We start from the raw sequence: 22,500 nt of genomic DNA on the forward strand, positions 1-22,500 counted from the left end.
AAAAAAAAAAAAATTTTCCAGATTCAGGAATAAAAAAAAAAATTCTTTTTAATTTTTTTTTAATAATGCATAATTTTCCACTTTTTTTTTTTTTTTTTTTATTCCTGAATCTGGAAAATTATACATTAATTATTAAAATTCCACAATAAAATTTTAACTCAATATAATAAAAATGCCTCAAATAAAAAACATCATATGGATGACTGATACATCTGAAATTAAATTTCAATAATAATAACATTATTATTGAAATTAATAATAACATTATTATTGAAATTAATAATAACATTATTATTGAAATTAAATTTCAGATGTATCGGTCATCCATATGATGTTTCTGAGACCAATTCCCTTCCCATGGACTTCTGATGATCCTCTTGATATAGCCACCAACCTTCCAGATTGTTTTGAATATAGTATACAAGTTTGAATGATAATTTTTTGATCACTTTAAACCTTACCAAAATAAAAAAAAAAAAAAAATACAACTAAACACATTTCAATCTTCATTTTTCCAATAATTTTTTTTTAATTTCCTAATTTTTTTTTTTTTTTTTTTTTTATCATTAATTTTAATATTTTAATTATAATTTAGGATTTAAACTATTCTACACATAGATTAAATCTATTCAATAAATTAAATAATAAATCACCACAAGATGAATCAACAATACTTCAAACAATTATATGAACAAATTAGAGTTGATTCAGAGTGTAAATCATTATTTGAAGGTGTTTATTCAGATATGATTAATTTGGTAATAATAAAGATTTTGAATACTGAGAATCTTGAAGTTTTAAATAATGATAATGATAATAATAATAATAATAATAATAATAATAATAATAATAATAATAATAATAATAATAATAATAATAATAATAATAATAATAATAATAATAATAATAATAATAATAATAAATAATAATAAATATTAATAATAATAATATTATTAATATTAATACTAATGATTTTAATTTAATATCAATTATATTTCTACAGAAATGTCCGACTGGTGTGATCTTGGCTAATGAAGAAATTCAAAAAAAATATTTTTCACAAGTAAAAGGTGTGAAATGTCCCGTTGGACCAAATGAAAAACTCGAGTGTTTCAATAAATGTTACAAATTAAAACGTTGCAAAATTCATGGAATTAAAAATCGTGATAATGTCGGTGCATGTAACATATACATAAAAGGAACAACTAAGCTTTACCATCCTAGATATACAATGGATCAATATAGTAGGTTTTTCAATAAAGGTGAAGATATCTAGCTAATAATAACAATATCGCAAGGTATCAAGACTTTAGAGATTACTTTATTGGATCTTATCTTTGGTACCTCCAAATTATTTTTTTTTATTACAACAATTAAAATATTGAAATTTACCAAAAAAAACAAATATAATAAAAAAAAAAATTTCATTAGAAATTTGAGTGAAAATTGAGTTTTTATTTTCAATATTTCATTATTTTCATTTTTTTTTTTTTTATTTTCTCGTTTTTTTTTTTTTTTATATTTTTTTAAAAAAAAAAAAAAAAAATTCTAGTTCGTTTTTTTTTTTTTGTTAATCATATTGTAATTTATTTTATTTTTTTAATTAAAAAAAAAAAAATAAAAATAAAAAATGATATCATTAAATAGAGTATCAAGAAGAGTTGTTCAATCAGTAATTAAAAATAATGGATGTAGTAATACAGTAAGATCCATTGGATCAGTATCATTATTAAATAATAACAATAATAATAACAACATTTCAAGTAAAATCACAAATAAACCACAAAATAGAATTAATATTAATAGTAATAATAATAGATTTACAAATAATTCAAGAGTTACAAGAACAAGTACATTTTCATTACCAGAATCAGGTAAAACCATTACACGTTTAAATATTAATAAAAATGAACAAATAGGTTTAGATGTTGCAGTTTATAGATATTATTCAAAAAATCATGAAAAAATTAGAAATGTTGCAATTATTGCACATGTAGATCATGGTAAAACTTCATTGGTTGATCAATTATTACGTCAAAGTGGTGCAATTAAAGCAACAGAAAAAGATGAAAGAGTTATGGATTCAAATGCATTGGAAAAGGAAAGAGGTATTACAATTATGGCAAAATGTACTTCATTCGATTATAAGAATCATAAATTGAACATTGTGGATACACCAGGTCACGGTGATTTTGGAGGTGAGGTTGAACGTGTGTTATCTATGGTAGATGGTGTAGTATTATTGGTTGATGCAACTGAAGGTCCAATGGCTCAAACTAAATTTGTACTTTCCAAAGCATTGAGTCAAGGTTTGAGACCAATTGTTGTAATTAATAAATTGGATCGTTCAACAGCACGTGTTGATGAAGTTGAGAATGAAATCTTTGATTTGTTTGCCACATTGGGCGCAAGTGATGAACAATTAAATTATCCAACTCTCTATGCATCAGGTCGTCAAGGTTGGGCAATCCGTTCACGTGGTGATGATCAAAAAGATATTCTCCCATTATTGGATACCATTGTAGAGTATGTAGAATGTCCAAATGTTAAACCAGAGGAACCATTCACAATGTTGGTTACAAATTTAGAGTCTGATCCATTCGTTGGTCGTATTGTAACAGGTAAAATCTACTCTGGTAAGGCCAAGGTTGGTCAACCACTTCGTGTAGTCGATATGAAAGGTAATGTCATTGAAGATGGAAGTAAAATCACAAAGATTTTCTGTCGTCGTGCTATGGAAAGAATTGTTTTGGAAGAAGGTGAAGCTGGTGATATCGTTGGTATCGCTGGTTTCTCCCAAGCCACTGTCACCAATTCACTCATTGCCGAAGGTGTCAAAGAACCAATCAAAGCCATTCCAATTGATCCACCAGTTTTAGCAATGTATTTCGAAGCCAACAACAGTCCATTCGCTGGTAAAGAAGGTACTCATTGCACAACTTTAAAAATTAAAAGTCGTCTCCTCAAAGAGATTGAATCAAATGTTTCACTTCAAGTAAACGTAACTGGTGAATCCTTTGAGGTTAAAGGTCGTGGTGAGCTTCAATTAGGTATCCTTTTAGAGAATATGAGAAGAGAAGGCTATGAAGTTGCCGTATCTCAACCAAGAGTTGTCTTTACCAAAGATGAAAATGGTAATCTCATGGAACCACAAGAAGAGGTAACAATCGATGTCGATACCGAATATTCTGGTGCTATCATTGAAAAACTTTCAAAGAGAAATGGTGATATCACCGATATGAAACAATCAATGGGTAAATCTAGATTGGTTTTCCTCGTACCATCAAGAGGTTTAATTGGTTTAAGAAGTGAAATCATCAATGATACCAAAGGTACCGGTGTCATGAATCATTTATTCCACTCTTATGTACCACATAAAGGTCCAATGGATAACAAAGAGAAAGGTGCTTTAATTTCAATGAGTGAAGGTGTTGCCACTGCTTTCTCATTAAGTGCTCTCGAAGATAGAGGTGTTCTCTTTATTGGCCCACAAACTCAAGTTTACTCTGGTATGATCATTGGTGAAAACTCAAAATTAACTGATTTAGATGTTAATCCAGTTAAATCCAAACAATTAACAAACATTAGAACTACAGTCAAAGAAGAGGGTATCCGTCTCTCTCCTCCAAAATTATTAAAATTAGAAGAAGCTATTGCTTGTGTCAAAGAAGATGAACTCATTGAAATCACTCCAAAGAGTATTCGTTTAAGAAAGAGAGAATTGGATTCAACTAAAAGACAAAAAATTAATAGAGATAAAAAATCTATGTAAATTGATTAAATAAAAAAAAAAAAAAAACAAAAAAAAGAAAAATACAAAATTTAAAGTTAAAGTCAACAATAATAATAATAATAATAAAAAAAAAATATAAATATTTTATATCTCAAATTATTATTAATATTTTTTTTTTTTTTTTTTTTTATTATTATTACTATAATTATTATTAATATTTTTTTTTTTTTTTAATAATAATTATTATTATAATTTCTTTTTTGATCAATTTAGATCTTGAGATCTAAGAAAATAGTTAAATATAAGATGTTGGTAAATTTTTGTAATTGTGCGCCATCAAAAATAAAATTGACGTATCCAAAAATCCCAAACCAGACCAGTTTATGTAAAAAAATCAGAATCTGACTTTTGACATCTTTTTTATTTTTATTTTTTTTTATTTTTTATTTTTTTTTTTTTTTTTTTTGAATTTTTTTTTTTTTTTTTTTTTTTTTTTTTTTTTTTTTTTTGTATAGAACCTTTGAAATTTTTTTTTTTTTTTAATTTGCAGATTTTATTCATTCATTTAAAAAAAGTTTATTTATTTATTTATTTATTTATTTATTTATTTATTTATTTATTTATTTATTTATTTATTCATTTATTTTATTTATTTATTTTATTTTATTTATTTATTCAATTTTTAATTTTATTTAAAAATATGGAAGAAATTCAACCATCATCATCAAAAGAAACGGAATCTATTAATAGTAATGAAAATGATAATGATAATAAAATTAGTACTACACCAGTTATTTCTATATCAACATTTATAAAGAGTAAAAAAAGTGCATCAACAAGTACATCACCACCGAAATCTGGTTCATTATTATCAATTCAAAGAACTTTAAAAAATAGTTCAGAAACACAAATTATAAAAGAAGAAAAAGAAATAAAACCAACAATAATAAAAGTTGATGAATTAAAATATAAAGAAAAAGAAAAAGAAAAAGAGAATCATGATGAAAATGACGATGATAAATTATTAACAATTAAAAAGAATTCAATTATTCAACATATTGTTGATGTTAAATGGAGAGATAAATATGGATTTGTAAGTGATGATTTCTTTGTACCAGAGTTAAAGAAATTTGAAGCTATGGAAGAGGAACAAGCACAAGAAAAGATGAATAAATGGGCACAATTTCATGAACAATATAATAAGGTTGGATTATCAAGTAATGCAAAACAGTTTTTAAAATTATTAGCCAATGGTATACCACATAGTAGTAGAGGGTCATTGTGGAAGGTTTATTCTGGATCATTTGAAAAGCAAAGAAAAGAGGAGTTATCATTATTTAAACAACAAAAAGAGGAGAAAAAGTATAGTAGATTCGGTACAATTAGAGGATTACAACCACCAACCAATAGGAGATCCTATTATCTCCATTTACAAGGTATCATAAAGACATCGAATCGATTATCCACCAAATTTCAATCACTACCAGAGATTGACAAAGACATATCAAGAACGTTCCCTGGCCACCCATTTTTCGAGTCTGATGAGGGTAAAAGAAAGTTATCACGTGTTTTACAAGCCTACTCAATTAGGAATAGAAAGGTTGGATATTGTCAAAGTATGAATATAGTGGCTGGTTTCGTGCTATTTGTTGGTGGTGGAAATGAAGAGGATGCATTTTGGTTGCTTTCAACGATTGTAGAAGATTTTTGTCAAAATTATTACTCCACCAATTTAATGGGCTCTCAAGTCGATATGAGTGTGTTTAGCATATTGGTAGCACAATACTTTCCAAAGTTATACAATCATATGGAAGAGTATGACGTATCTCTATCGTTATTGTCAACTAAATGGTTTATGTGTTTGTTTGTAAATGTTTTACCCACAGAGATTGTACTTAGAATTTGGGATCATTTATTCGTAGAATGTGGTATCTATGGTTACCATAAACCAGCTTCTGATGAACTTTGGTTACAACCTGACCCAGAGACTTTATTAAAGAATTCAAAAGAAAATGGTGGTGAAACTTTTCGTTGTAATGGTTTGGCAAGTTATAATCTACTATTGACAGGTTTGTCAGTATTGGCTTATTTCGAGGAGACATTATTAAATTGTCATTCAACACCACATTTATTAATGATTTTATCAACACATGCCAAAGGTTTATTCAAAGCAAAGCAATTCTTTAAATATTATCAAAAACTTAGAAACACAATACCAGAGGATTATTTCAATGGGTTAAAGAGAAAATCGGAATTGGTATTCTTAAAGGAATTGGAAGACATGAGAAAGGCAAGAGATCTTCATCAAACATTGAAATTTACAAGATTCTCAAAGAATGATTTGGAAAAGATTTGGTCAGGTTTTAGACAATTGGAGATCTCAAGTCGTTATAGTATGGGTAAATCAATGATACTCGATTTTAAAATGTTTCAAAATGTTTTTCAATTCATTCTACCATCAAACATTGGTATGGGTACAGCTGATGAAAATAATACTCGTGATATTATCATTAAACAATTGTTTAAAGCATTCGATAAGAATAAAGATGGTACATTGGATTTCACAGAGTTAATGTCTGGTCTTTGTATTTTGGCAAAGGGTACATCTGAAGAACGTTTGAAATTATATTTCTCATTTTTCGATAGTAATGGCAATGGTTTCATCTCAAAGAGTGATATGAAGTTAATGTTGGAAAATGTTTACGATAAGATTGAACTCGATCCATTGGCTGCTACCCAATATTCAATTGATGAATATGTTGAAATGATCTTTTCAAACTATAGTATACCAGAGGGCGAAGGATTATCATTTGATATGTTTAGACAAGCAATTGCAAGTTATCCTAGAATTTTCAGATGTTTCATGTTGGAAGAGGAAGAATTCTCTGTTGATATTGATAATTTCTTAGAACAACAACAAGAACAAACAACCACCACCAATACTAGTGATGGTAATGGTGAAATTAAAAGTTTAAAAAGAAAACAAACAAAAGGTTCAAGAATTCAATTTCAAGAAGTTTTAATTAGAGAAAGTGAATTAGAAAATAATAATAATAATAATAAGGATTCAATTGGAAGTTGTAATAATTCTAATATTACAAATAATGATAATGTTAATAACAATAATGAATCAAAGGATAATAATAATAATAACAATACTTTAGACAATGATAGCACTGTGGAAGGAAAACAAAATATAATTATTAAAAATAATAGTGAAGAACAAGAGGATAGTAGTACCAGTAATAATAATAATAATAATAATAATAATAATAATAATAATAATAATAATAATAATAATAATAATAATAATAATAATAATAATAATAATAATAATAATAATAATAATAATAATAATAATAATAATAATAATAATAATAATAATAATAATAATAATGACTCTGATGAAGAACCAACAAATATAAATAATAAATTTGGATTTGCTGAAATAAAGAAAAAACAACCAACAGAACCAAAAGGATCAACAGTTAATTCATCATTATTAATTGATGCTATTGAAAAGGCAAAAATTGATAAACCTCAACCAAATATTATAATTGAAATGAAAAGTAATAATTATTCAACTACTACAGTTTCTTATAATACTCCATCTTCACCACCACAAAGTGGAAATCCATTATCTTGCTGTAAATTTATGTAAATAAATTCTTTTTTTTTTTTTTTTTTTTAAATAATCTTAATAAGTTTACAGTATGTTTATTTTACAATTTTTTTTTTATTCTAAATTTAATTTCATCCAAACTAAATTAGTATTTGTTTTTTTTAATTTTGAATTTCCACCAAATATTCTTAATAAATTTGATACTTTTTCACTATCATCTATATTGTCTTCATTTTTTTCCTTGCTAATACTACTACTACCACTACTATTACTACTAATACAACTACTAAAATTAGAAGTTGAAATTGGATCACATTCAATATAACCAAATGTTTTATAAAATTCTTGTTTATCATTTGTTGAAAGATATGATATTTTATAACCTTTTTTTTTCATTATTTTATGACCTTCTATCATTAATAATTTACCATACCCTTTTCCCCTATATTTTGATTTAATTAAAACTATAAAAATTAATTAATTTCTGTTTAAAAACTTTTTTTTTTTTTTTCAAAAAAAAAATTACCATTTTCTAATAATAATGAAACATTTGAATCTTTATCATTATTTAAAACTGTTGAAATTGTTAAACAACCTATAACTTCTTCAGTTTCTTCTACCGTTAGTTCATCATTTTTTAATTTCATAATTAAATAAAAAGGAAAATTATCATTTGATTTCTCTATTGATGCCTTTCTTGAATATTCCGATCTGGGCCATTGTGAATTTAATAACTTTATTAATTCTTCTATATATTTATTATCATTGTGTATATATGAAAAAGATATCATTGCAAAAATTTGTGTTTTGTAAAATAAATGAATTAAAAAAAAAAAAAAAAAAAAAAGTAAAAAAATAAAAAAAAATTAAATAAAAAATGAAAAATGAAAAACGAGTTATTTTTAGAACAAAAAAAAATAAAAAAAAATCTAATTATTTTCACACACATTATACTATGACAAAATTTTTAAAACAAATATAAAACCTATAAAAAAAAAAAATAAAAAATAAAAAAAAAAAAAAAGTTAAAATGAAAAAGAAATAATTATTTTCTTTCTTTTAATTTATTTTATTTATTTTAATGCAATTCCGAGTTATTAATTGTATTTTTTTATGTAGAATTTTATTTTTTTTATTTGTTCATTTTATTAGAATGAGTAATTCTCAAGCTAATTGTATATTTTCTTTTGTTGATGGAACTAAATTTAATTTAACATCGCTTAGATTAGAGTAAATATTTTATTTAAATAATAATATTATTAATTTAAATAATAATTAATAAAAAACAATAAGGACTAATTAATTTTTAATAAAAAAAAAAAAAAAAAAAAAAAAAAAAAAAAAAAATAATAATAATAACTCTCATAAAGAGGAGGTGGATTTTATAACTCAAGTTTTTCAAATGAAAATATAGATTATAATATAATATTTAATATTTGTGGTAATGTTGAATATTGTAGAGGTATTGATGGAAATGGTGATGGGAGTACATTTTTAGAGAGTTCACAATCATGTCAAGTATTTCCAAATGATGAAACAACATTTCAAACTGGTGTATTAAATAAAGAGCATGCATATAAAACATCAACTGGTATGGTTTTAGTATATACATCAGAAATTGAATATCCAACATGCACCTATGACAATCATAAATCAAATCAATTAATTATTAATTGTGATGAAAATCAAGAATTTTTAATTGTAAATACAAACAATTCAACCAGACCATGTTTTTATCAAATAACAATAAATTCAAAACATGTCTGTGATAATAATAATAATAATAATAGCAATAGTTCAAGTAGTGATTGCAATATCAGTAATAGCAAAAGTAGTAATTGCAATATTAGTAGCAGTATCAATAATAGTAGTAGCAATAGTAGAAGTAGCAATAATAGTAGTAGCAGTAGTAGTAGCAATAGTAGTGAGAGTAGTGGAAGTGGTGGAAGTGATTGTAGTGTTAATTGTAATGGTAGTAGTGATAGTACAAGTTGGTCATTACCATCATTTTCTATACCATCTGATTCATCTGATTGGTTACCATCATTTCCTGGTTCATTACCATCTGATTCATCCGATTGGCAACCATCATTTCCGGGCTCATTACCATCTGATTCGTCTGATTCATTGCCATCTTTACCTGGCTCTCTACCTGATTCGTCTGGTTCATTACCATCGTTTCCTGGTTCATTACCATCTGGATCATCTGATTCATTGCCATCTTTTCCTGGCTCTCTACCATCTGATTCGTCTGATTCATTACCATCATTTCCTGGTTCTTTACCATCTGGATCATCTGATTCATTACCATCGTTTCCTGGTTCTTTGCCATCTGGATCATCTGATTCATTACCATCTTTTCCTGGATCTTTTCCATCTGGATCATCAGACACATTATCATCGTTTCCTGGATCATTACCATCTGATTCATCTGACCCATTATCATCATCACCGGGTTCATTACCATCCGATTCCTCTGGATCATTTCCATCGCTTACTGGTTCATCAGATCTGTCATCAACAATCACTACCACACCAACAACACCGACAACAACTCCAAATTTTACATTTACCCCAACAATACCAACTCTAACACCAATAAATACCACCTTTCCAACTTTAACCCCAACAAATACTTCTTTTCCAACTTTAACTCCAACAAACTCTTCCACCCCAACTCCAACAAATTCTTCCACCCCAACTCCAACAAATTCTTCCACCCCAACTCCAACAAATTCTTCCACCCCAACTCCTACCAATTCTTCAGATCCTTCATCAGCATCCTCATTTAACTCCTCTTCATCATTTAATTCTACATCATCAAGTAATTCCACAATATCACCATCATCATCATCTTTAAATAACTCAACGTCTTCATTTAATTCAACATCATTAAGTAATTCAACATCATCAAGTAATTCCACAATTTCTTCATCATCACTGAATAATACATCATCTATTTCTGAAGATTTTTTAGTTTCATGTTATTTTACAAACTCAACTATATTTGTTAAAAATAAAGGAAATGAATTTATAAAATGTAAAGGGTATGGTTCAACAAATTGCACAAATCAAAATACTCTTTGTGAAAGTAAAAAAAACAATACCGCAATTAATTGTTGGGGTAAAAAAGAAATTAATTGTAAAGGTTCTTCGATAACTTGTTCAGTATTTGGTAAATTAACTTGTACAAATGCAAATAACTTGGTAGAATTAGTCAGTGATGAAACTCAAAGTATTAGCGAAAGTGATGGTTATATTTTAAACAATTTTCAGAATCCAAAAAATTATTTTTCATTTTTAATATTTATTATTTTTTCCATTAAAATTATTATTTAATTTAATTTAATTCAATAATTGTATTTTAATAAATAGATAATTATAAAAAAATAATTATAAAAAAATAAATAAACAAAATAATTATATGTATAGTTTTTTTTTAATTTTTTTAATTTTTTTTTTTTTTATTTATTTTTTTTTTTATTTGTTTTTTTTTTTTTTTTTTTTAATATTTATAAAAAGATATAATATTTGGTTTTGTTTTTTTTTTTTTTTTTTTTGCGTAATAATATTATTTATTTATTTAATCATCAGCATCGGTTGGACCCATTTTTGGTGGTTTTGGACCACCAGCTGGTTTAGACATAATGATTTGATCGACTCTTAAAACGGTGTTAGCAGTGTTTGTAGCTAATTTAATTGCGAAAAGTTTTGAAGCAAAAGCGTCTAAAACATCCATTTCGAGTACAGATTTTGGTTGACCAGATTCAATATCTAAACCATAATTGGTATTACCTTTGGTATGAGCTGCATAAATATTTGAGATTGCTTTTGAGGAGTCGTGACCACTAGTTTCAGCAAGAGTTCTTGGAATGATTTCGAAAGCTTCAGCGTATTGACGAATTGAATATTGAGAGAGACCTGGTGTAGCATCGGCAAAAGCTTGGAGTTTACGTGAGGCTTCAATTTCAAAAGCACCAGCACCAGCTAAGAATCTACCATCTTTACACATACCTTTGAAAACGTTGACACCATCATCGATGGCACGTTCAATATCATCGAGAATGTTATTGGTTGAACCACGAACTACAATGGTGGAGATTTCACTTTCTTCTTTATTTTGACGGAAAATACAACATTTGGTTGAACCGATCTCTTCAACGAGTACTTCATCACAGTAACCCAATTCCTCAGGGATAGGGGCACCCAATTTAACTAATGGAGTTGCACCGATTGCTTTACAAACACGACGTAATTGGAATTTAGATTGAATACGAACCAACATGATTTTGAATCTTTCAATGTAATGTAAAGCCAATTCGGAAACGGTTGAACCAGAGATGATCACTTTGACACCGGTATTTGCGATGGCAGTGATTGTCTCTCTGATTGAATCTTCCTCACCTTTGGAGAATTGTAACAATTCATCCTCGTTGGTGATCAATACTTTACCAGTGGTTTCAGTACGACCTAAATCGATACCCATTGTGAAAACGGCGATTTTTGCTTTCTCCATTCTTTTGATGGTACCTTCGGCATCCATTGGGATGACGAAACCTTTGATTACACTTGTATCAGTTACGCCACCACCTGGAATCTTGGTGACTCTAACATTATCGATATTGAAATTAACTGCTTTCTTTGGTAAAACTTGAAGACATGCATTGGTGATAATCTCTGATAAAAATTCCTCATATCCATATTGTTTACTTGCGATGGCTGATTTCAAACATTTTGTAACCTCCTTCTTATCTGTAATATCCTTTAAATTGTATACAATCATTGATTCAATAATCTCTTGAAGTTTAGCACCTGCTTTTTCAAAACCAGTTATAATTTCACTTGGGTGAAGTCCCATCTCTAATAAAGTTGCTGCTTTTTGTAAAAATTCACCTGTTAATGTAACAACATAATTTGTACCATCTCCCATCTAAAAATTATTAATAATAAAAAAATAATAATAATAATAATAATAAATATTGAAAATATTATAATTCAATTTTAAAAATTGTATTGATTTGTAATTTTTTTTTTTTTTTTAGAAATAATAAATTTTTTAGGTTAAAATTTTCATTTAAATAAAAATAAAAATGGTGGTTAGTAATCAATATTGTAGTGTTTAGATTTATAAATTTTGAGAGAGAGAAAAAAAAAAAAAAAAAAAAAAATATTACATACTTCTTGTTCTTGCATTTGAGCAGCCATAACCAACATTTTTGCAGCTGGATGAATAACATCTAATTCTCTAATGATGGTTGCGGCATCATTTGTAACAAATAATTTCTCTAAATGATTGATGATCATTTTATTCATACCATTTGGACCTAATGATGTTCTTGTAATCTCTGATAATTGTTTGGTTGCATCAATATTTCTTAAGATTGCTTCATCTTTGCCTGCAAAATGCTTTGCACCATCTTTTAACATATCAGTTAATCCTAACATTTTTTTATTTTATATATATAAGTGTGATGATTTCGTCTCGCAATATTGAACAAAAACCAAAACATCAATGAAATTTTTTGAAAAATTTTATTTTTAAAAAAAAAAAAAAAAAAAAAAAAAAAATGAAAAAAAAAAAAATGAAAAAAATTTCATTTTTTTTTTTTATTAATAAAAATGGTTGACCTCCAAAGCCATTGCAATTTCACCAAAAACACTTTGTTTCAATTTGATAACTATTTTTTTAAATTTTTTTTTTGATTTTATCTTCTTTATTTTTTATTTATTTATTTATTATTTTTTTTTTTTACTTTAAATAATATTGATTTCATTCCAATTAATTAAAAAAATAAAAATAAATAAATAACAAATAAAAAAAATTATTTCTAATTTTAAAAATATTTATAAGAAAGAAATTTCTTACTTATAAATATTTACAATTTAATTAGTTTTAATCCTAACATGTAAATTTTATTTTTTTAAAAAAAAAAAAAAAAAAAAAAAAAAAAAAAAAAAAAAAAAAAAAAAAAAAAAAAAAAAAAAAAAAAAAAAAAAAAAAAAAAAAAAAAAAAAAAAATCCAAATTTTTTTTTTTATTTTTATTTTTATTTTTTTTTAATTTAAAAAAACGAACGAAAATTTAAATAAATAAAAAGAAAAAAAATGGTATTATATATTATTGGATTGGGATTAGGTGATGAAAAAGATGTAACAATTAAAGGATTTGAAGCAATAAAGAAATCAAGTAAAATTTATTTAGAAGCATATACATCATTATTAGGTGGATCAACATCAATTGAAGCATTAGAGAAATTTTATGAAAAAAAGATTATTATAGCCGATAGAGAAATGGTTGAATCAGGTTGCGAAGAAATGTTAAAAGAATCAACAGAGAATGATGTTTCATTTTTAGTTGTAGGTGACCCATTCGGAGCAACAACTCATACAGATTTAGTTATTCGTGCTAAAGAATTATCGATTCCAGTTAAAGTGATTCACAATGCCTCAATTATGAATGCAATTGGTTGTTGTGGTCTTCAATTATATAGTTATGGTCAAACCATATCAATGGTATTCTTTACAGAAACCACCAAACCCGATAGTTGGTACGATCGTGTTAAAATCAATCGTGTCAATGGTATGCATACCCTCTGCTTATTAGATATCAAAGTTAAAGAACAATCAATTGAAAATATGTGTCGTGGTCGTTTAATTTATGAACCACCAAGATTCATGACCGTTAATCAATGTATTGAACAACTCTTGGAAATTGAAGAAATACGTAAAGAAAAAGTTTACGATCAAGATACCCTATGCATTGGTTTATCTCGTGTTGGTCAAGATGATCAACAAATCATTTCTGGTACTATGAAAGAATTATTAGATGTTGATTTTGGTGCTCCACTTCATTCTTTTATCATTTGTGGTGATATGCATTTCATTGAAAAAGAATATTTTGAAACTTTTAGAGTTAAAAAAAATTAATAATAATAAAAAAATACAAAAAATTAATAAAAAAAAAAAAAAAAAAAATAAGATTTTATTTATATATTTATATATTATATTTTATTATTATTATTATTATTGTTGTTGGTTGTTGATTTTAATATCTACCATTTCAATTGGATAACCTCTAGCAGTAATTGATTGATGGGAACCTGGTTGGAGATCAAAAACATTTACACCTCCAAATACTTTTTTGATATGATCTTCAATTTCTTTAATTTCATTTTGTTTTTCAACTTCTTTTTCTTTAGTTTGAATACGTCTTTTAATTAAATAAATTGCACTACCAACCAATGCTGAACAACCTATAAAACTACAAATTACAATTCCAGAAATTGCACCATCAGATAAAGAGGGACTTTCATCAGGAATACTTTCAACTCCTTCATTTTGGCCAGTAAACATATCAATAAATTCTCCATGTGATAAGTCACTAAATTTATTCAATGATACTTTTCAAAAAAAAAAAAAAAAAAAAATTATTATTATTTATATCACATTTTAAAAATTATATTTTAAATTAAAATTAATACATACATGTTGGAATATTAGAACTTGGTAAAGTAATAGAAATCGATGGTAAAATTACATCATTGATTGATTGTAATTTTCTTCCAAATGATGATTCAATGAATGAATTTTGGATATCATCTTCAAATGTTACAGTGACAAACTTTACATTTTTATTATTGGAATTTTGAATTTGGATACAATTCTCTTTGAAATTTTCAAATTTTTCATTTATTACTGAAGAATGATATTTTACATCGTATGCATCCATCCAAGAATTAAATACTGGCCAATATTTATCATTAATTTCGTTTGAATTAATTAAACTTGGAAATATAAAAAATAAAATTAATAATAATTTAATCATTTTTTTTTAGAATTTTAGTTTTAATAATATTATACAATTTTTTATTTATTTATATATTTAAGATATTAAAATAAAACAAAATAAAAAAATAATAGATTATTTATAATTTTTTTTTTTTTTTTTTTTATTTTTTTTTTCTTTTTAATTTAAATTATTATTTTTTATATAAATTTTTATTTGTAAAATTAAATTTGCGTATAATTTAAATTATTTGAAAAATAACATATATTAAGATGAATCTAATTATCTTTTTGTTTTTTGATTTAAAAAAAACTTAAATTTTTTTTTTTAATCCTAGTTTGGGGGAATCTTTTTATTAAATGATTTTTGAAAAAAAAAAAAGTACAGTTTTAAAACGAATTTGTTTTTTGAAAAAACTTTTTTGGAATTTGCACCACAATTATTATTATAATACATTTTATTTATTTCTACACATATTATTTGAATTGTTTTTATTATTATTATTTTTTTAAAATTTTTTTTTAAGTCTTATAAAAAAAAAAAGTATAAATTAAAAAAAAAAGTTTAATAAAAAAAAAAAAAAAAAAAGATTTAATAAAATAAAATTAAAATAATCTTTGTATAAAAAAAAAAAAAAAAAAAATAAAATGTCCACAAAATATTTAATAATATTATTAATTTTAACAATTTCCAAAATTTCCGGATTTAATGAAATTGAACAAAAATCAATAGAAAATTATCATAATTACATAAGAATTAAAGCTAAATTATTTGGAGCAGAACCAAAGTCACCACTGAATCAAGTTAAATGGTCAAATGATATTGCAAATAAAGTTCAAACATTTGTTAGTCAATGTAATTTAGGAGTACCACAAAATATTGAAGGAACTGGTTTTGCATTGTTTAAAGTGATGGGAAAAGAGTTTGATCCAGTTGACATTTTAAATAGAACTTTTGAAAGATCAGCACCACTATACGATTGGAGTACTGGTAATTGTAAACCTGATCAATGCTGCGACACTTATCAAACTATGATATGGAATACTTCAACTTCTGTTGGTTGTGCAAGTTCATACTGTTCAAGTGGTAGTTATAATTTCTTTGTCTGTGGATATTATCCAATTGGTAATTTTGCAGGTATTAAGCCATATACACCAAAAGTGCAATCACAACTCACCGAAAATGGCAGCGGCGGCGGCGACACTAAATTAGAACCATCAGTAAAACCAATTTCAATTAATGTTTCATCTCGATTTATTTTACCAACAAGTTCAACTGGCGATGTTGATTGGAAATCATTAGGATTTGTAACATCAATTAAAAATCAAGGTCAGTGTGGTGGTTGTTACTCATTTGCAACATGTGCAGCATTGGAAAGTGCTTATTTAATTAAAAATAATCTTCCAAATACTGATATTGATTTATCAGAGCAAAACTTTGTTAGTTGTGTAAATTATGGTTGTGGTGGTGGAAATGGTCAATCATGTTTAGATAAATTAAAATCCACTGGTATTATGTATGAAACTAGTTATCCATATAAAGCTGTTACTGGAAGTTGTCCAAATGTAATTCAAAGTCCACAACCATTTAAATGGACAGGTTATTCAAATATTCAAGGTAATAAAGAAGCATTTTTAAATGCATTAAAATCAGGTCCAATCTATGCATCATTATATGTGGATAGTGGTTTCCAACTTTATAAATCTGGAATTTATTCATGTTCTCAATCTTCAACACCCAATCATGCAATTACAATCGTTGGTTACTCAAGTGCTGATAATTCCTATTTAATTAAAAATAGTTGGGGTACAATTTATGGAGAATCCGGTTATATTCGTTTAAAAGAAGGTTCATGTAATTTATATTCTTTTACTGGTATAACTACACAAGTTTAAATTATATTATTTAATAAAAATAAATAAATTTGATTTATTAAAAACATTATCAATACATTATTATTATTATAATTTAATTTTATTTAATTTTATTTTGATAATTATAATTAAGTTTAAAAATGAATCTAAGATTAATTATTTTTTTTTAAATTTCTTAATTTTTTTTTTTTTCTTCTTTTTTTCTTTTGTTCATTTATTTATTAAATAATTTAAGTTGAACCAAAAACATATTCACTAACTTTTGAAAAGAATGATGGTCTTGAGGGTGTTCCTAATGCATTATTATTTGAAAATGATTGTGGGTCATAATCTGATCTTGCTGGATGATATTTCTTTTCAATTGTTTTCAAAGAGTGATCACCAAGTTGTGATGGTTGTGCTTTAATTGGATCTGATTCATTTCTCTGTTAATTTTTTTCAAAAAAAATAAATAAATAAAAAATAATAAAAATAAAAAAGAGTTAGTTTTTTTTTTTAAAACTTTGGAATTATATAATTAATAAATACATACAATTTTTTCTTTACAAGGTACAATACCAATCATACAATTTCCTAAAATTAAACCATTCTTTTTTAATAAATCGATTGAAGAATATTCAGATTCAAATTTCAAATAAATCCAATTACAATTTGGTTGTTGAGGATATTCAATCTCAATGATATTACCATATTTTGAGAGTTCATCAACGATTAAATCCGTTTTATCGTGAGAGAAACCAAATACAGTTAACCAACGTTTATCATATTTATCTAAAAACATTTGAGTAATTTGTTGAGATGCTACACTTTGAACGAAAATATTACTAGTTGTTGGTGTAATTAAATTATTATTATTATTATTTTGTTGTTGTTGATTATTATAAGGTGTTGATTGTTGTTGTAGTTGTAGTTGTTGTTGTTGTTGTTGTTGTTGTTGTTGTAGTTGTTGTAGTTGTTGTTGTTGTTGTAAATGATGTTGTTGTTGTTGTTGTTGTTGTTGTTGTTGTTGTTGTTGTTGTTGTTGTTGTTGTTGTTGTTGTTGTTGTTGTTGTTGGAATTGTTGTTGATTATAAATATTTAAAAATGGTGAATTCGTAGCTACTGTGCTATTATTATATACATTATTTTGTAATGGTGTTTGTGATTGATTATTATTATTATAGAATGATGGTTGTTGATTATAAATACTTTGATTTAAATCTTGAGCTGATAAAGGTGATGATGTCTGTTGTTGTTGTTGTAATTGTTGATATTGTTGTTCAACTTGATTATATAGATAATTTTGAGTATTTTGTTGATGCTGTATATTTGCATTTCTTTGATGTAATCTTTGTTGTTGATTTTGTTGATGTTGTGATAGAATCTGTTGTTTCAATTGCTTTGGTTCTTCATAGATCGAATTCACAGGAATTGATAATAAATCATTATTTTGATTATTTATTTGATTATTGTTATTATTATTGTTGTTACTATTATTATTGCTATTGTTATTATTGTTATTATTATTATTATTATTACTATTATTTGTACCACTTATACTTGTACCAATACCAAAACGTCTATTTAAATTTGGTGTATTCATATTTATATTTGAATTACCATCTTGATAACCAAAAGCATGATTTGAGGATGGACTTGATGATGATGATGATGATGGTGGTTGATATGGTCCCATTGATCTACTATAATATGAAGAGTATGGTGTACCTGGTGTTTGAGAATTTGATGGACTTTGCATTTGATTTATTGGTGAATTAGTACTATGTGGTGGACTTGATAAATTACCAATATTATTCTTATCCTCATTACTCTTATCTTGTGATGAAAATATTCTACTTGGTATATATTGTCTATTTATTTCATTTGAATTTGAATTTAATTTTGATGAACTTGCATTTAAATTCATTTTGTTTTATTTTATTTTATTTTATCAAATCCAAATATCACAAATCTTTCAAAAAAAAAAAAAAAGAAAATAAAAAACAAATGAACTGTTGAAAATAAAAAACAAATGAACTGTTGACAATAAAAAAAAAATAAAAAAAAAAAAAATACAAAAAATCAAAAAAAAAAAAAAAAAAATTTGAAAAAAAAAAAAAAAAAAAAATAAAAATAGAAAAAAAAGGAAAGTCCAACGGTTATGAATTTTCATATTTTATTTTTCTTCACTATTTTGGTTATCAATAGTTGTAGTTGAAATTGTAGTGGTAGTTGTAGTAGTAGTAGTATTACTATTACTATTATTATTATTATTATTTAAATCAGATGGAAAATAACTAATACCTTCACAAGTTATTAAATTTGTTTCTTCACCAGATTGAGTATTATTAGTTAATGGTGTAATTGTAAAAATAGCACCAGTCATTAAAGATGTTATATGAATTGAAGTTTGAGTATGTAATGAGATTGGACCAGTTTTAATTTGACTTTTACCTTTTGCTAAAGCCATGAAAATGATTAATTGATCTTGAAGGTATTCATCCATACAACCACCATCTTGCAAATCTTTGAGTAAAGAATTTGCAGCATCTTCTGCGACTTTTTCAGCAGGTACACCAATTGCACCATTTCCAGTTGCACCAAATATACAACCTTGGTCGGTGTATGCCCTAATTTCAATGAATGTACCATCACCAAAACTAAATTTACTCACATCGATTAACTCTGTTTCAACATCCACCTTTTTAAAATCCTTTTTTATTAATTTCTTTGCAGTGTTATTCATCCTCTCTGCTACCAATGGTGATATTCTAGGCGACGTGAAATAGGACTTGATTACAATTCTATTCACCTCACCCTTATTCACTATGGTGATTGGCGAGAGTGGTTGTGTGAGTGGTTGGGTTGTCAATGTGACAGCGCCGCCGCCCTTTGGGTAGAACCCTCTTTTATCAATACTCATCTCACATTTAAATCCCATAGTTGTTGCAATTGGTAGGAAAACATTTTGAATATAGTCTGCAGCTGGTGCAAAATCACAATTTGTTCCACCACCCAATACCATCTTTGTGGAATGTGGTGCAAAGATTAAACATGGTAATGAAACTTGAATCATCAAACAAATACTACCAGCTGTTTTAGTATCAGCTTCAATTACACCATCATCTTGAATTGTCTTTTGTGTTGGTTGATAATAAAGTTTACATGAACCAACACTACAACCTGTTAAATGAGCTTTAAATAAACGTGACATTAAATCAATACCAGCTTTATGTTGATTTTTCAATCCTGGTTGATCTCTATTATACCTAATCTTTTCAATTGAAATGGCTTTATTAAATAATGATGCTAATGCAACTGAATTTCTTAAAATTTGACCACCACCTTCTAAAATTGATCCATCAATTTTAAAATCTGGTTTTTCTTCAATTGTTTGTTGTTGTTGTGCTACTGTGGTATCATTATTTGTTTTTGATTTTTTAAATTGATTTTTATTATAATTTTTATTTTTACCCATAATTATTTGATTTTTAATATATCTTTTTTTTTATTTTTCAAAAATGAAAAAAAATTTTTGCTTTTTTTTTTTTTTTTTTTTTTTTTTTTTTTTTTTTTTTGAATAACCAAAAAAGTGAGAAAAAATTAAAAATAAAAAAAGAAAAAAAATATAAAACAGAAAATTTTATTTATTTTTATTTTTATTTTTATTTAAGAATTAATTTTTTGAAATTTCGGAAAAAAATAATAATAACAAAGAAAAGGTTAACGATGGTCAAAAAAAAAAAAAAAAAAAAATTAAAAAAAAAAATATTAAAACTATGATTTAGGAAATTAGAAAGAGTTGGAATTCCAATAATTTTTTAATTTTTAAAACTTTTTAATTTTTTATTTAATTTCTTGGTTTTTTTTTTTTTTTTTTTTTTTTTTAAGTTGAATTTCTTCTTCTATGATTTGAATTAAAGGGTTTTGCTTCTGCTAAATAATTTTTATTTAATTCCAAAAGACTTTGAAAGTTTACATATAAAAAGTCATCAAAATTTGCATTTGTATTTTGATTGATTGTAATTGAATCTAAATTTGATGTTGTTGCAGTTGCAGTTGCAGTAGTGGAAGAAGTTGATGGAGGTGAAGTTGTTAAAATAGTGGAAGATTCCTTATTTTGATTTTGATTTTGAACAAAAGGTTTACAAGATTCAGCGAAATCATCAGAAACTTTATAAATTTCTTTTCTTGGATCAAAGTAACTTGTATCTTGGAGATTTTCAATCTTTGGTTTAAAGTATGGTTCTTGAGTTAAAATTGTTTTCCAATTTATTGATTTAAAGAATGGATGAGATTTAATTTCTTCAGCACCATTAAAACCTAATCTTTGTCTTGGGTCTAAAGCTAACAATTTATCAATTAAATCTCTTGCTTCAGGACTCATATCTTCAGGCCAAGAAATATTTCTTTGAAGAATATTTTGAAAAGTTTCTTGAACACTTGAACCATTAAATGGAGAAACTCCACAAAGAAATTCATAAAGTATAACACCTAATGAAAACCAATCAGCTGATGCACCATGACCAATTCCTAAAAGAATTTCAGGTGCTAAATAATCTGGTGTACCAACACAACTTAATTTTCTATGTATATTATGTGGTGGTAATGGTGGTGTTGTTTGTTGTTGTTGTTGAGATTGTTGTTGAGATTGTTGACCAGTAGTTGTAGTGGTTGTAGTTGTAGTAGTTGTAGGAATATTTGAAATTGGTTGTTGATTAATTGGTGGTGGTGGTATAAATCCTTTTACACCCATCATCATTGGAGATATTGGTTTATCACTATTCAATAAATTTAATGAAGGAATTGATGGTGAAGATGATGCTGAAAATAATGACTTAGATTGAGCTAATGATAATAATTTCTTTTCTTTCTTTGCTGGTATTGCAGTATTGCTTGGAATTGGAGTTTCAGTATTAATAACATGACCACCTACCATCGTTGCTCCAGTTGTATTGTTGTTATTGTTATTGTTATTTGTACTACTAATATTTGAACCAATAGTATTAGAACCACCAATATTTGATACTGATGATGATGATGATGATTGATTATTTTTACCAGATAAAGTTGGACTAAAATAAGAAGGTGGTACAACAGTTTGTCTATCTAATAATCCAACCTTACTAAGACCAAAATCTGTTAATTTTATATGGCCTTTCTTATCTATTAAAAGATTATCAGGTTTAACATCACGATGAACAATACCATGACTATGTAAATATTCTAATGCCAAGACAGTCTCTGCAATGATCATTTTTGCCATATTTTCATCCATTGACCCTAACATTTGTAATAATGAAAAGCAATCACCACCTTGTAAATATTCCATAACCAAATAATAATATTCCTTTGTTTGAAATGAATAATACATCTTTACAACAAATGGATTACTTGTATAGGCTAAAATATTTCTTTCAACTTTGACATGATCCAATTGGTTCTTCTTTATCATATCAGATTTCTTTAATCTCTTTATTGCATAAATATCACCAGTTCTAATCTTT

General features: G+C 25.8%; 12 protein-coding genes across 12 annotated transcripts in view; 6 read left to right on the forward strand and 6 right to left on the reverse strand.

Annotated features, from left to right (window-relative positions):
- Positions 1–659: 659 nt before the first annotated feature.
- DDB_G0276123 (hypothetical protein) lies at positions 660–926 on the forward strand (the record flags this gene model as incomplete). Its single annotated transcript, XM_638161.1, has 1 exon — positions 660–926. One exon carries the CDS (start codon positions 660–662, stop codon positions 924–926), a length of 267 nt encoding a protein of 88 aa, XP_643253.1.
- A 704-nt stretch (positions 927–1,630) lies between these two features.
- Positions 1,631–3,772, forward strand: DDB_G0276121 (hypothetical protein; the record flags this gene model as incomplete). The annotated part of the gene is made up of 1 exon (XM_638162.1): positions 1,631–3,772. The coding sequence occupies one exon, from the start codon at positions 1,631–1,633 to the stop codon at positions 3,770–3,772; it is 2,142 nt and encodes a 713-aa protein (XP_643254.1).
- Positions 3,773–4,433: 661 nt separating this feature from the next.
- Positions 4,434–7,394, forward strand: cnrF (RabGAP/TBC domain-containing protein; the record flags this gene model as incomplete). The annotated part of the gene is made up of 1 exon (XM_638163.1): positions 4,434–7,394. The coding sequence occupies one exon, from the start codon at positions 4,434–4,436 to the stop codon at positions 7,392–7,394; it is 2,961 nt and encodes a 986-aa protein (XP_643255.1).
- Positions 7,395–7,469: 75 nt separating this feature from the next.
- Positions 7,470–8,146, reverse strand: DDB_G0276117 (hypothetical protein; the record flags this gene model as incomplete). The annotated part of the gene is made up of 2 exons (XM_638164.1): positions 7,470–7,819; positions 7,882–8,146. The coding sequence occupies 2 exons, from the start codon at positions 8,144–8,146 to the stop codon at positions 7,470–7,472; spliced, it is 615 nt and encodes a 204-aa protein (XP_643256.1).
- A 362-nt stretch (positions 8,147–8,508) lies between these two features.
- DDB_G0276223 (hypothetical protein) lies at positions 8,509–10,694 on the forward strand (the record flags this gene model as incomplete). Its single annotated transcript, XM_638165.1, has 2 exons — positions 8,509–8,585; positions 8,726–10,694. 2 exons carry the CDS (start codon positions 8,509–8,511, stop codon positions 10,692–10,694), a joined length of 2,046 nt encoding a protein of 681 aa, XP_643257.1.
- A 244-nt stretch (positions 10,695–10,938) lies between these two features.
- Positions 10,939–12,800, reverse strand: cct8 (chaperonin containing TCP1 theta subunit; the record flags this gene model as incomplete). Its single annotated transcript, XM_638166.1, has 2 exons — positions 10,939–12,285; positions 12,534–12,800. The coding sequence occupies 2 exons, from the start codon at positions 12,798–12,800 to the stop codon at positions 10,939–10,941; spliced, it is 1,614 nt and encodes a 537-aa protein (XP_643258.1).
- A 659-nt stretch (positions 12,801–13,459) lies between these two features.
- On the forward strand, positions 13,460–14,281 carry dph5 (diphthamide biosynthesis protein 5; the record flags this gene model as incomplete). The annotated part of the gene is made up of 1 exon (XM_638167.1): positions 13,460–14,281. The coding sequence occupies one exon, from the start codon at positions 13,460–13,462 to the stop codon at positions 14,279–14,281; it is 822 nt and encodes a 273-aa protein (XP_643259.1).
- Positions 14,282–14,377: 96 nt separating this feature from the next.
- On the reverse strand, positions 14,378–15,179 carry DDB_G0276113 (hypothetical protein; the record flags this gene model as incomplete). Its single annotated transcript, XM_638168.1, has 2 exons — positions 14,378–14,754; positions 14,840–15,179. The coding sequence occupies 2 exons, from the start codon at positions 15,177–15,179 to the stop codon at positions 14,378–14,380; spliced, it is 717 nt and encodes a 238-aa protein (XP_643260.1).
- Positions 15,180–15,787: 608 nt separating this feature from the next.
- On the forward strand, positions 15,788–17,035 carry DDB_G0276111 (hypothetical protein; the record flags this gene model as incomplete). Its single annotated transcript, XM_638169.1, has 1 exon — positions 15,788–17,035. One exon carries the CDS (start codon positions 15,788–15,790, stop codon positions 17,033–17,035), a length of 1,248 nt encoding a protein of 415 aa, XP_643261.1.
- A 209-nt stretch (positions 17,036–17,244) lies between these two features.
- Positions 17,245–18,920, reverse strand: DDB_G0276109 (hypothetical protein; the record flags this gene model as incomplete). Its single annotated transcript, XM_638170.1, has 2 exons — positions 17,245–17,439; positions 17,547–18,920. 2 exons carry the CDS (start codon positions 18,918–18,920, stop codon positions 17,245–17,247), a joined length of 1,569 nt encoding a protein of 522 aa, XP_643262.1.
- Positions 18,921–19,169: 249 nt separating this feature from the next.
- On the reverse strand, positions 19,170–20,471 carry rtc1 (RNA 3'-terminal phosphate cyclase; the record flags this gene model as incomplete). The annotated part of the gene is made up of 1 exon (XM_638171.1): positions 19,170–20,471. One exon carries the CDS (start codon positions 20,469–20,471, stop codon positions 19,170–19,172), a length of 1,302 nt encoding a protein of 433 aa, XP_643263.1.
- A 408-nt stretch (positions 20,472–20,879) lies between these two features.
- The window catches only part of pkgA (protein serine/threonine kinase), a gene marked incomplete at both ends in the record, with an annotated part of 5,046 nt that continues 3,425 nt past the window's right edge, over positions 20,880–22,500 (reverse strand). The window contains one exon of the mRNA XM_638172.1: positions 20,880–22,500. This exon is cut by the window's right edge and continues 98 nt beyond it. Coding sequence (XP_643264.1) covers positions 20,880–22,500 — 1,621 coding nt within the window.

The sequence above is a fragment of the Dictyostelium discoideum genome (genome assembly GCF_000004695.1).
Source record: "Dictyostelium discoideum AX4 chromosome 2 chromosome, whole genome shotgun sequence".
NCBI classification, from domain to species: domain Eukaryota; phylum Evosea; class Eumycetozoa; order Dictyosteliales; family Dictyosteliaceae; genus Dictyostelium; species Dictyostelium discoideum.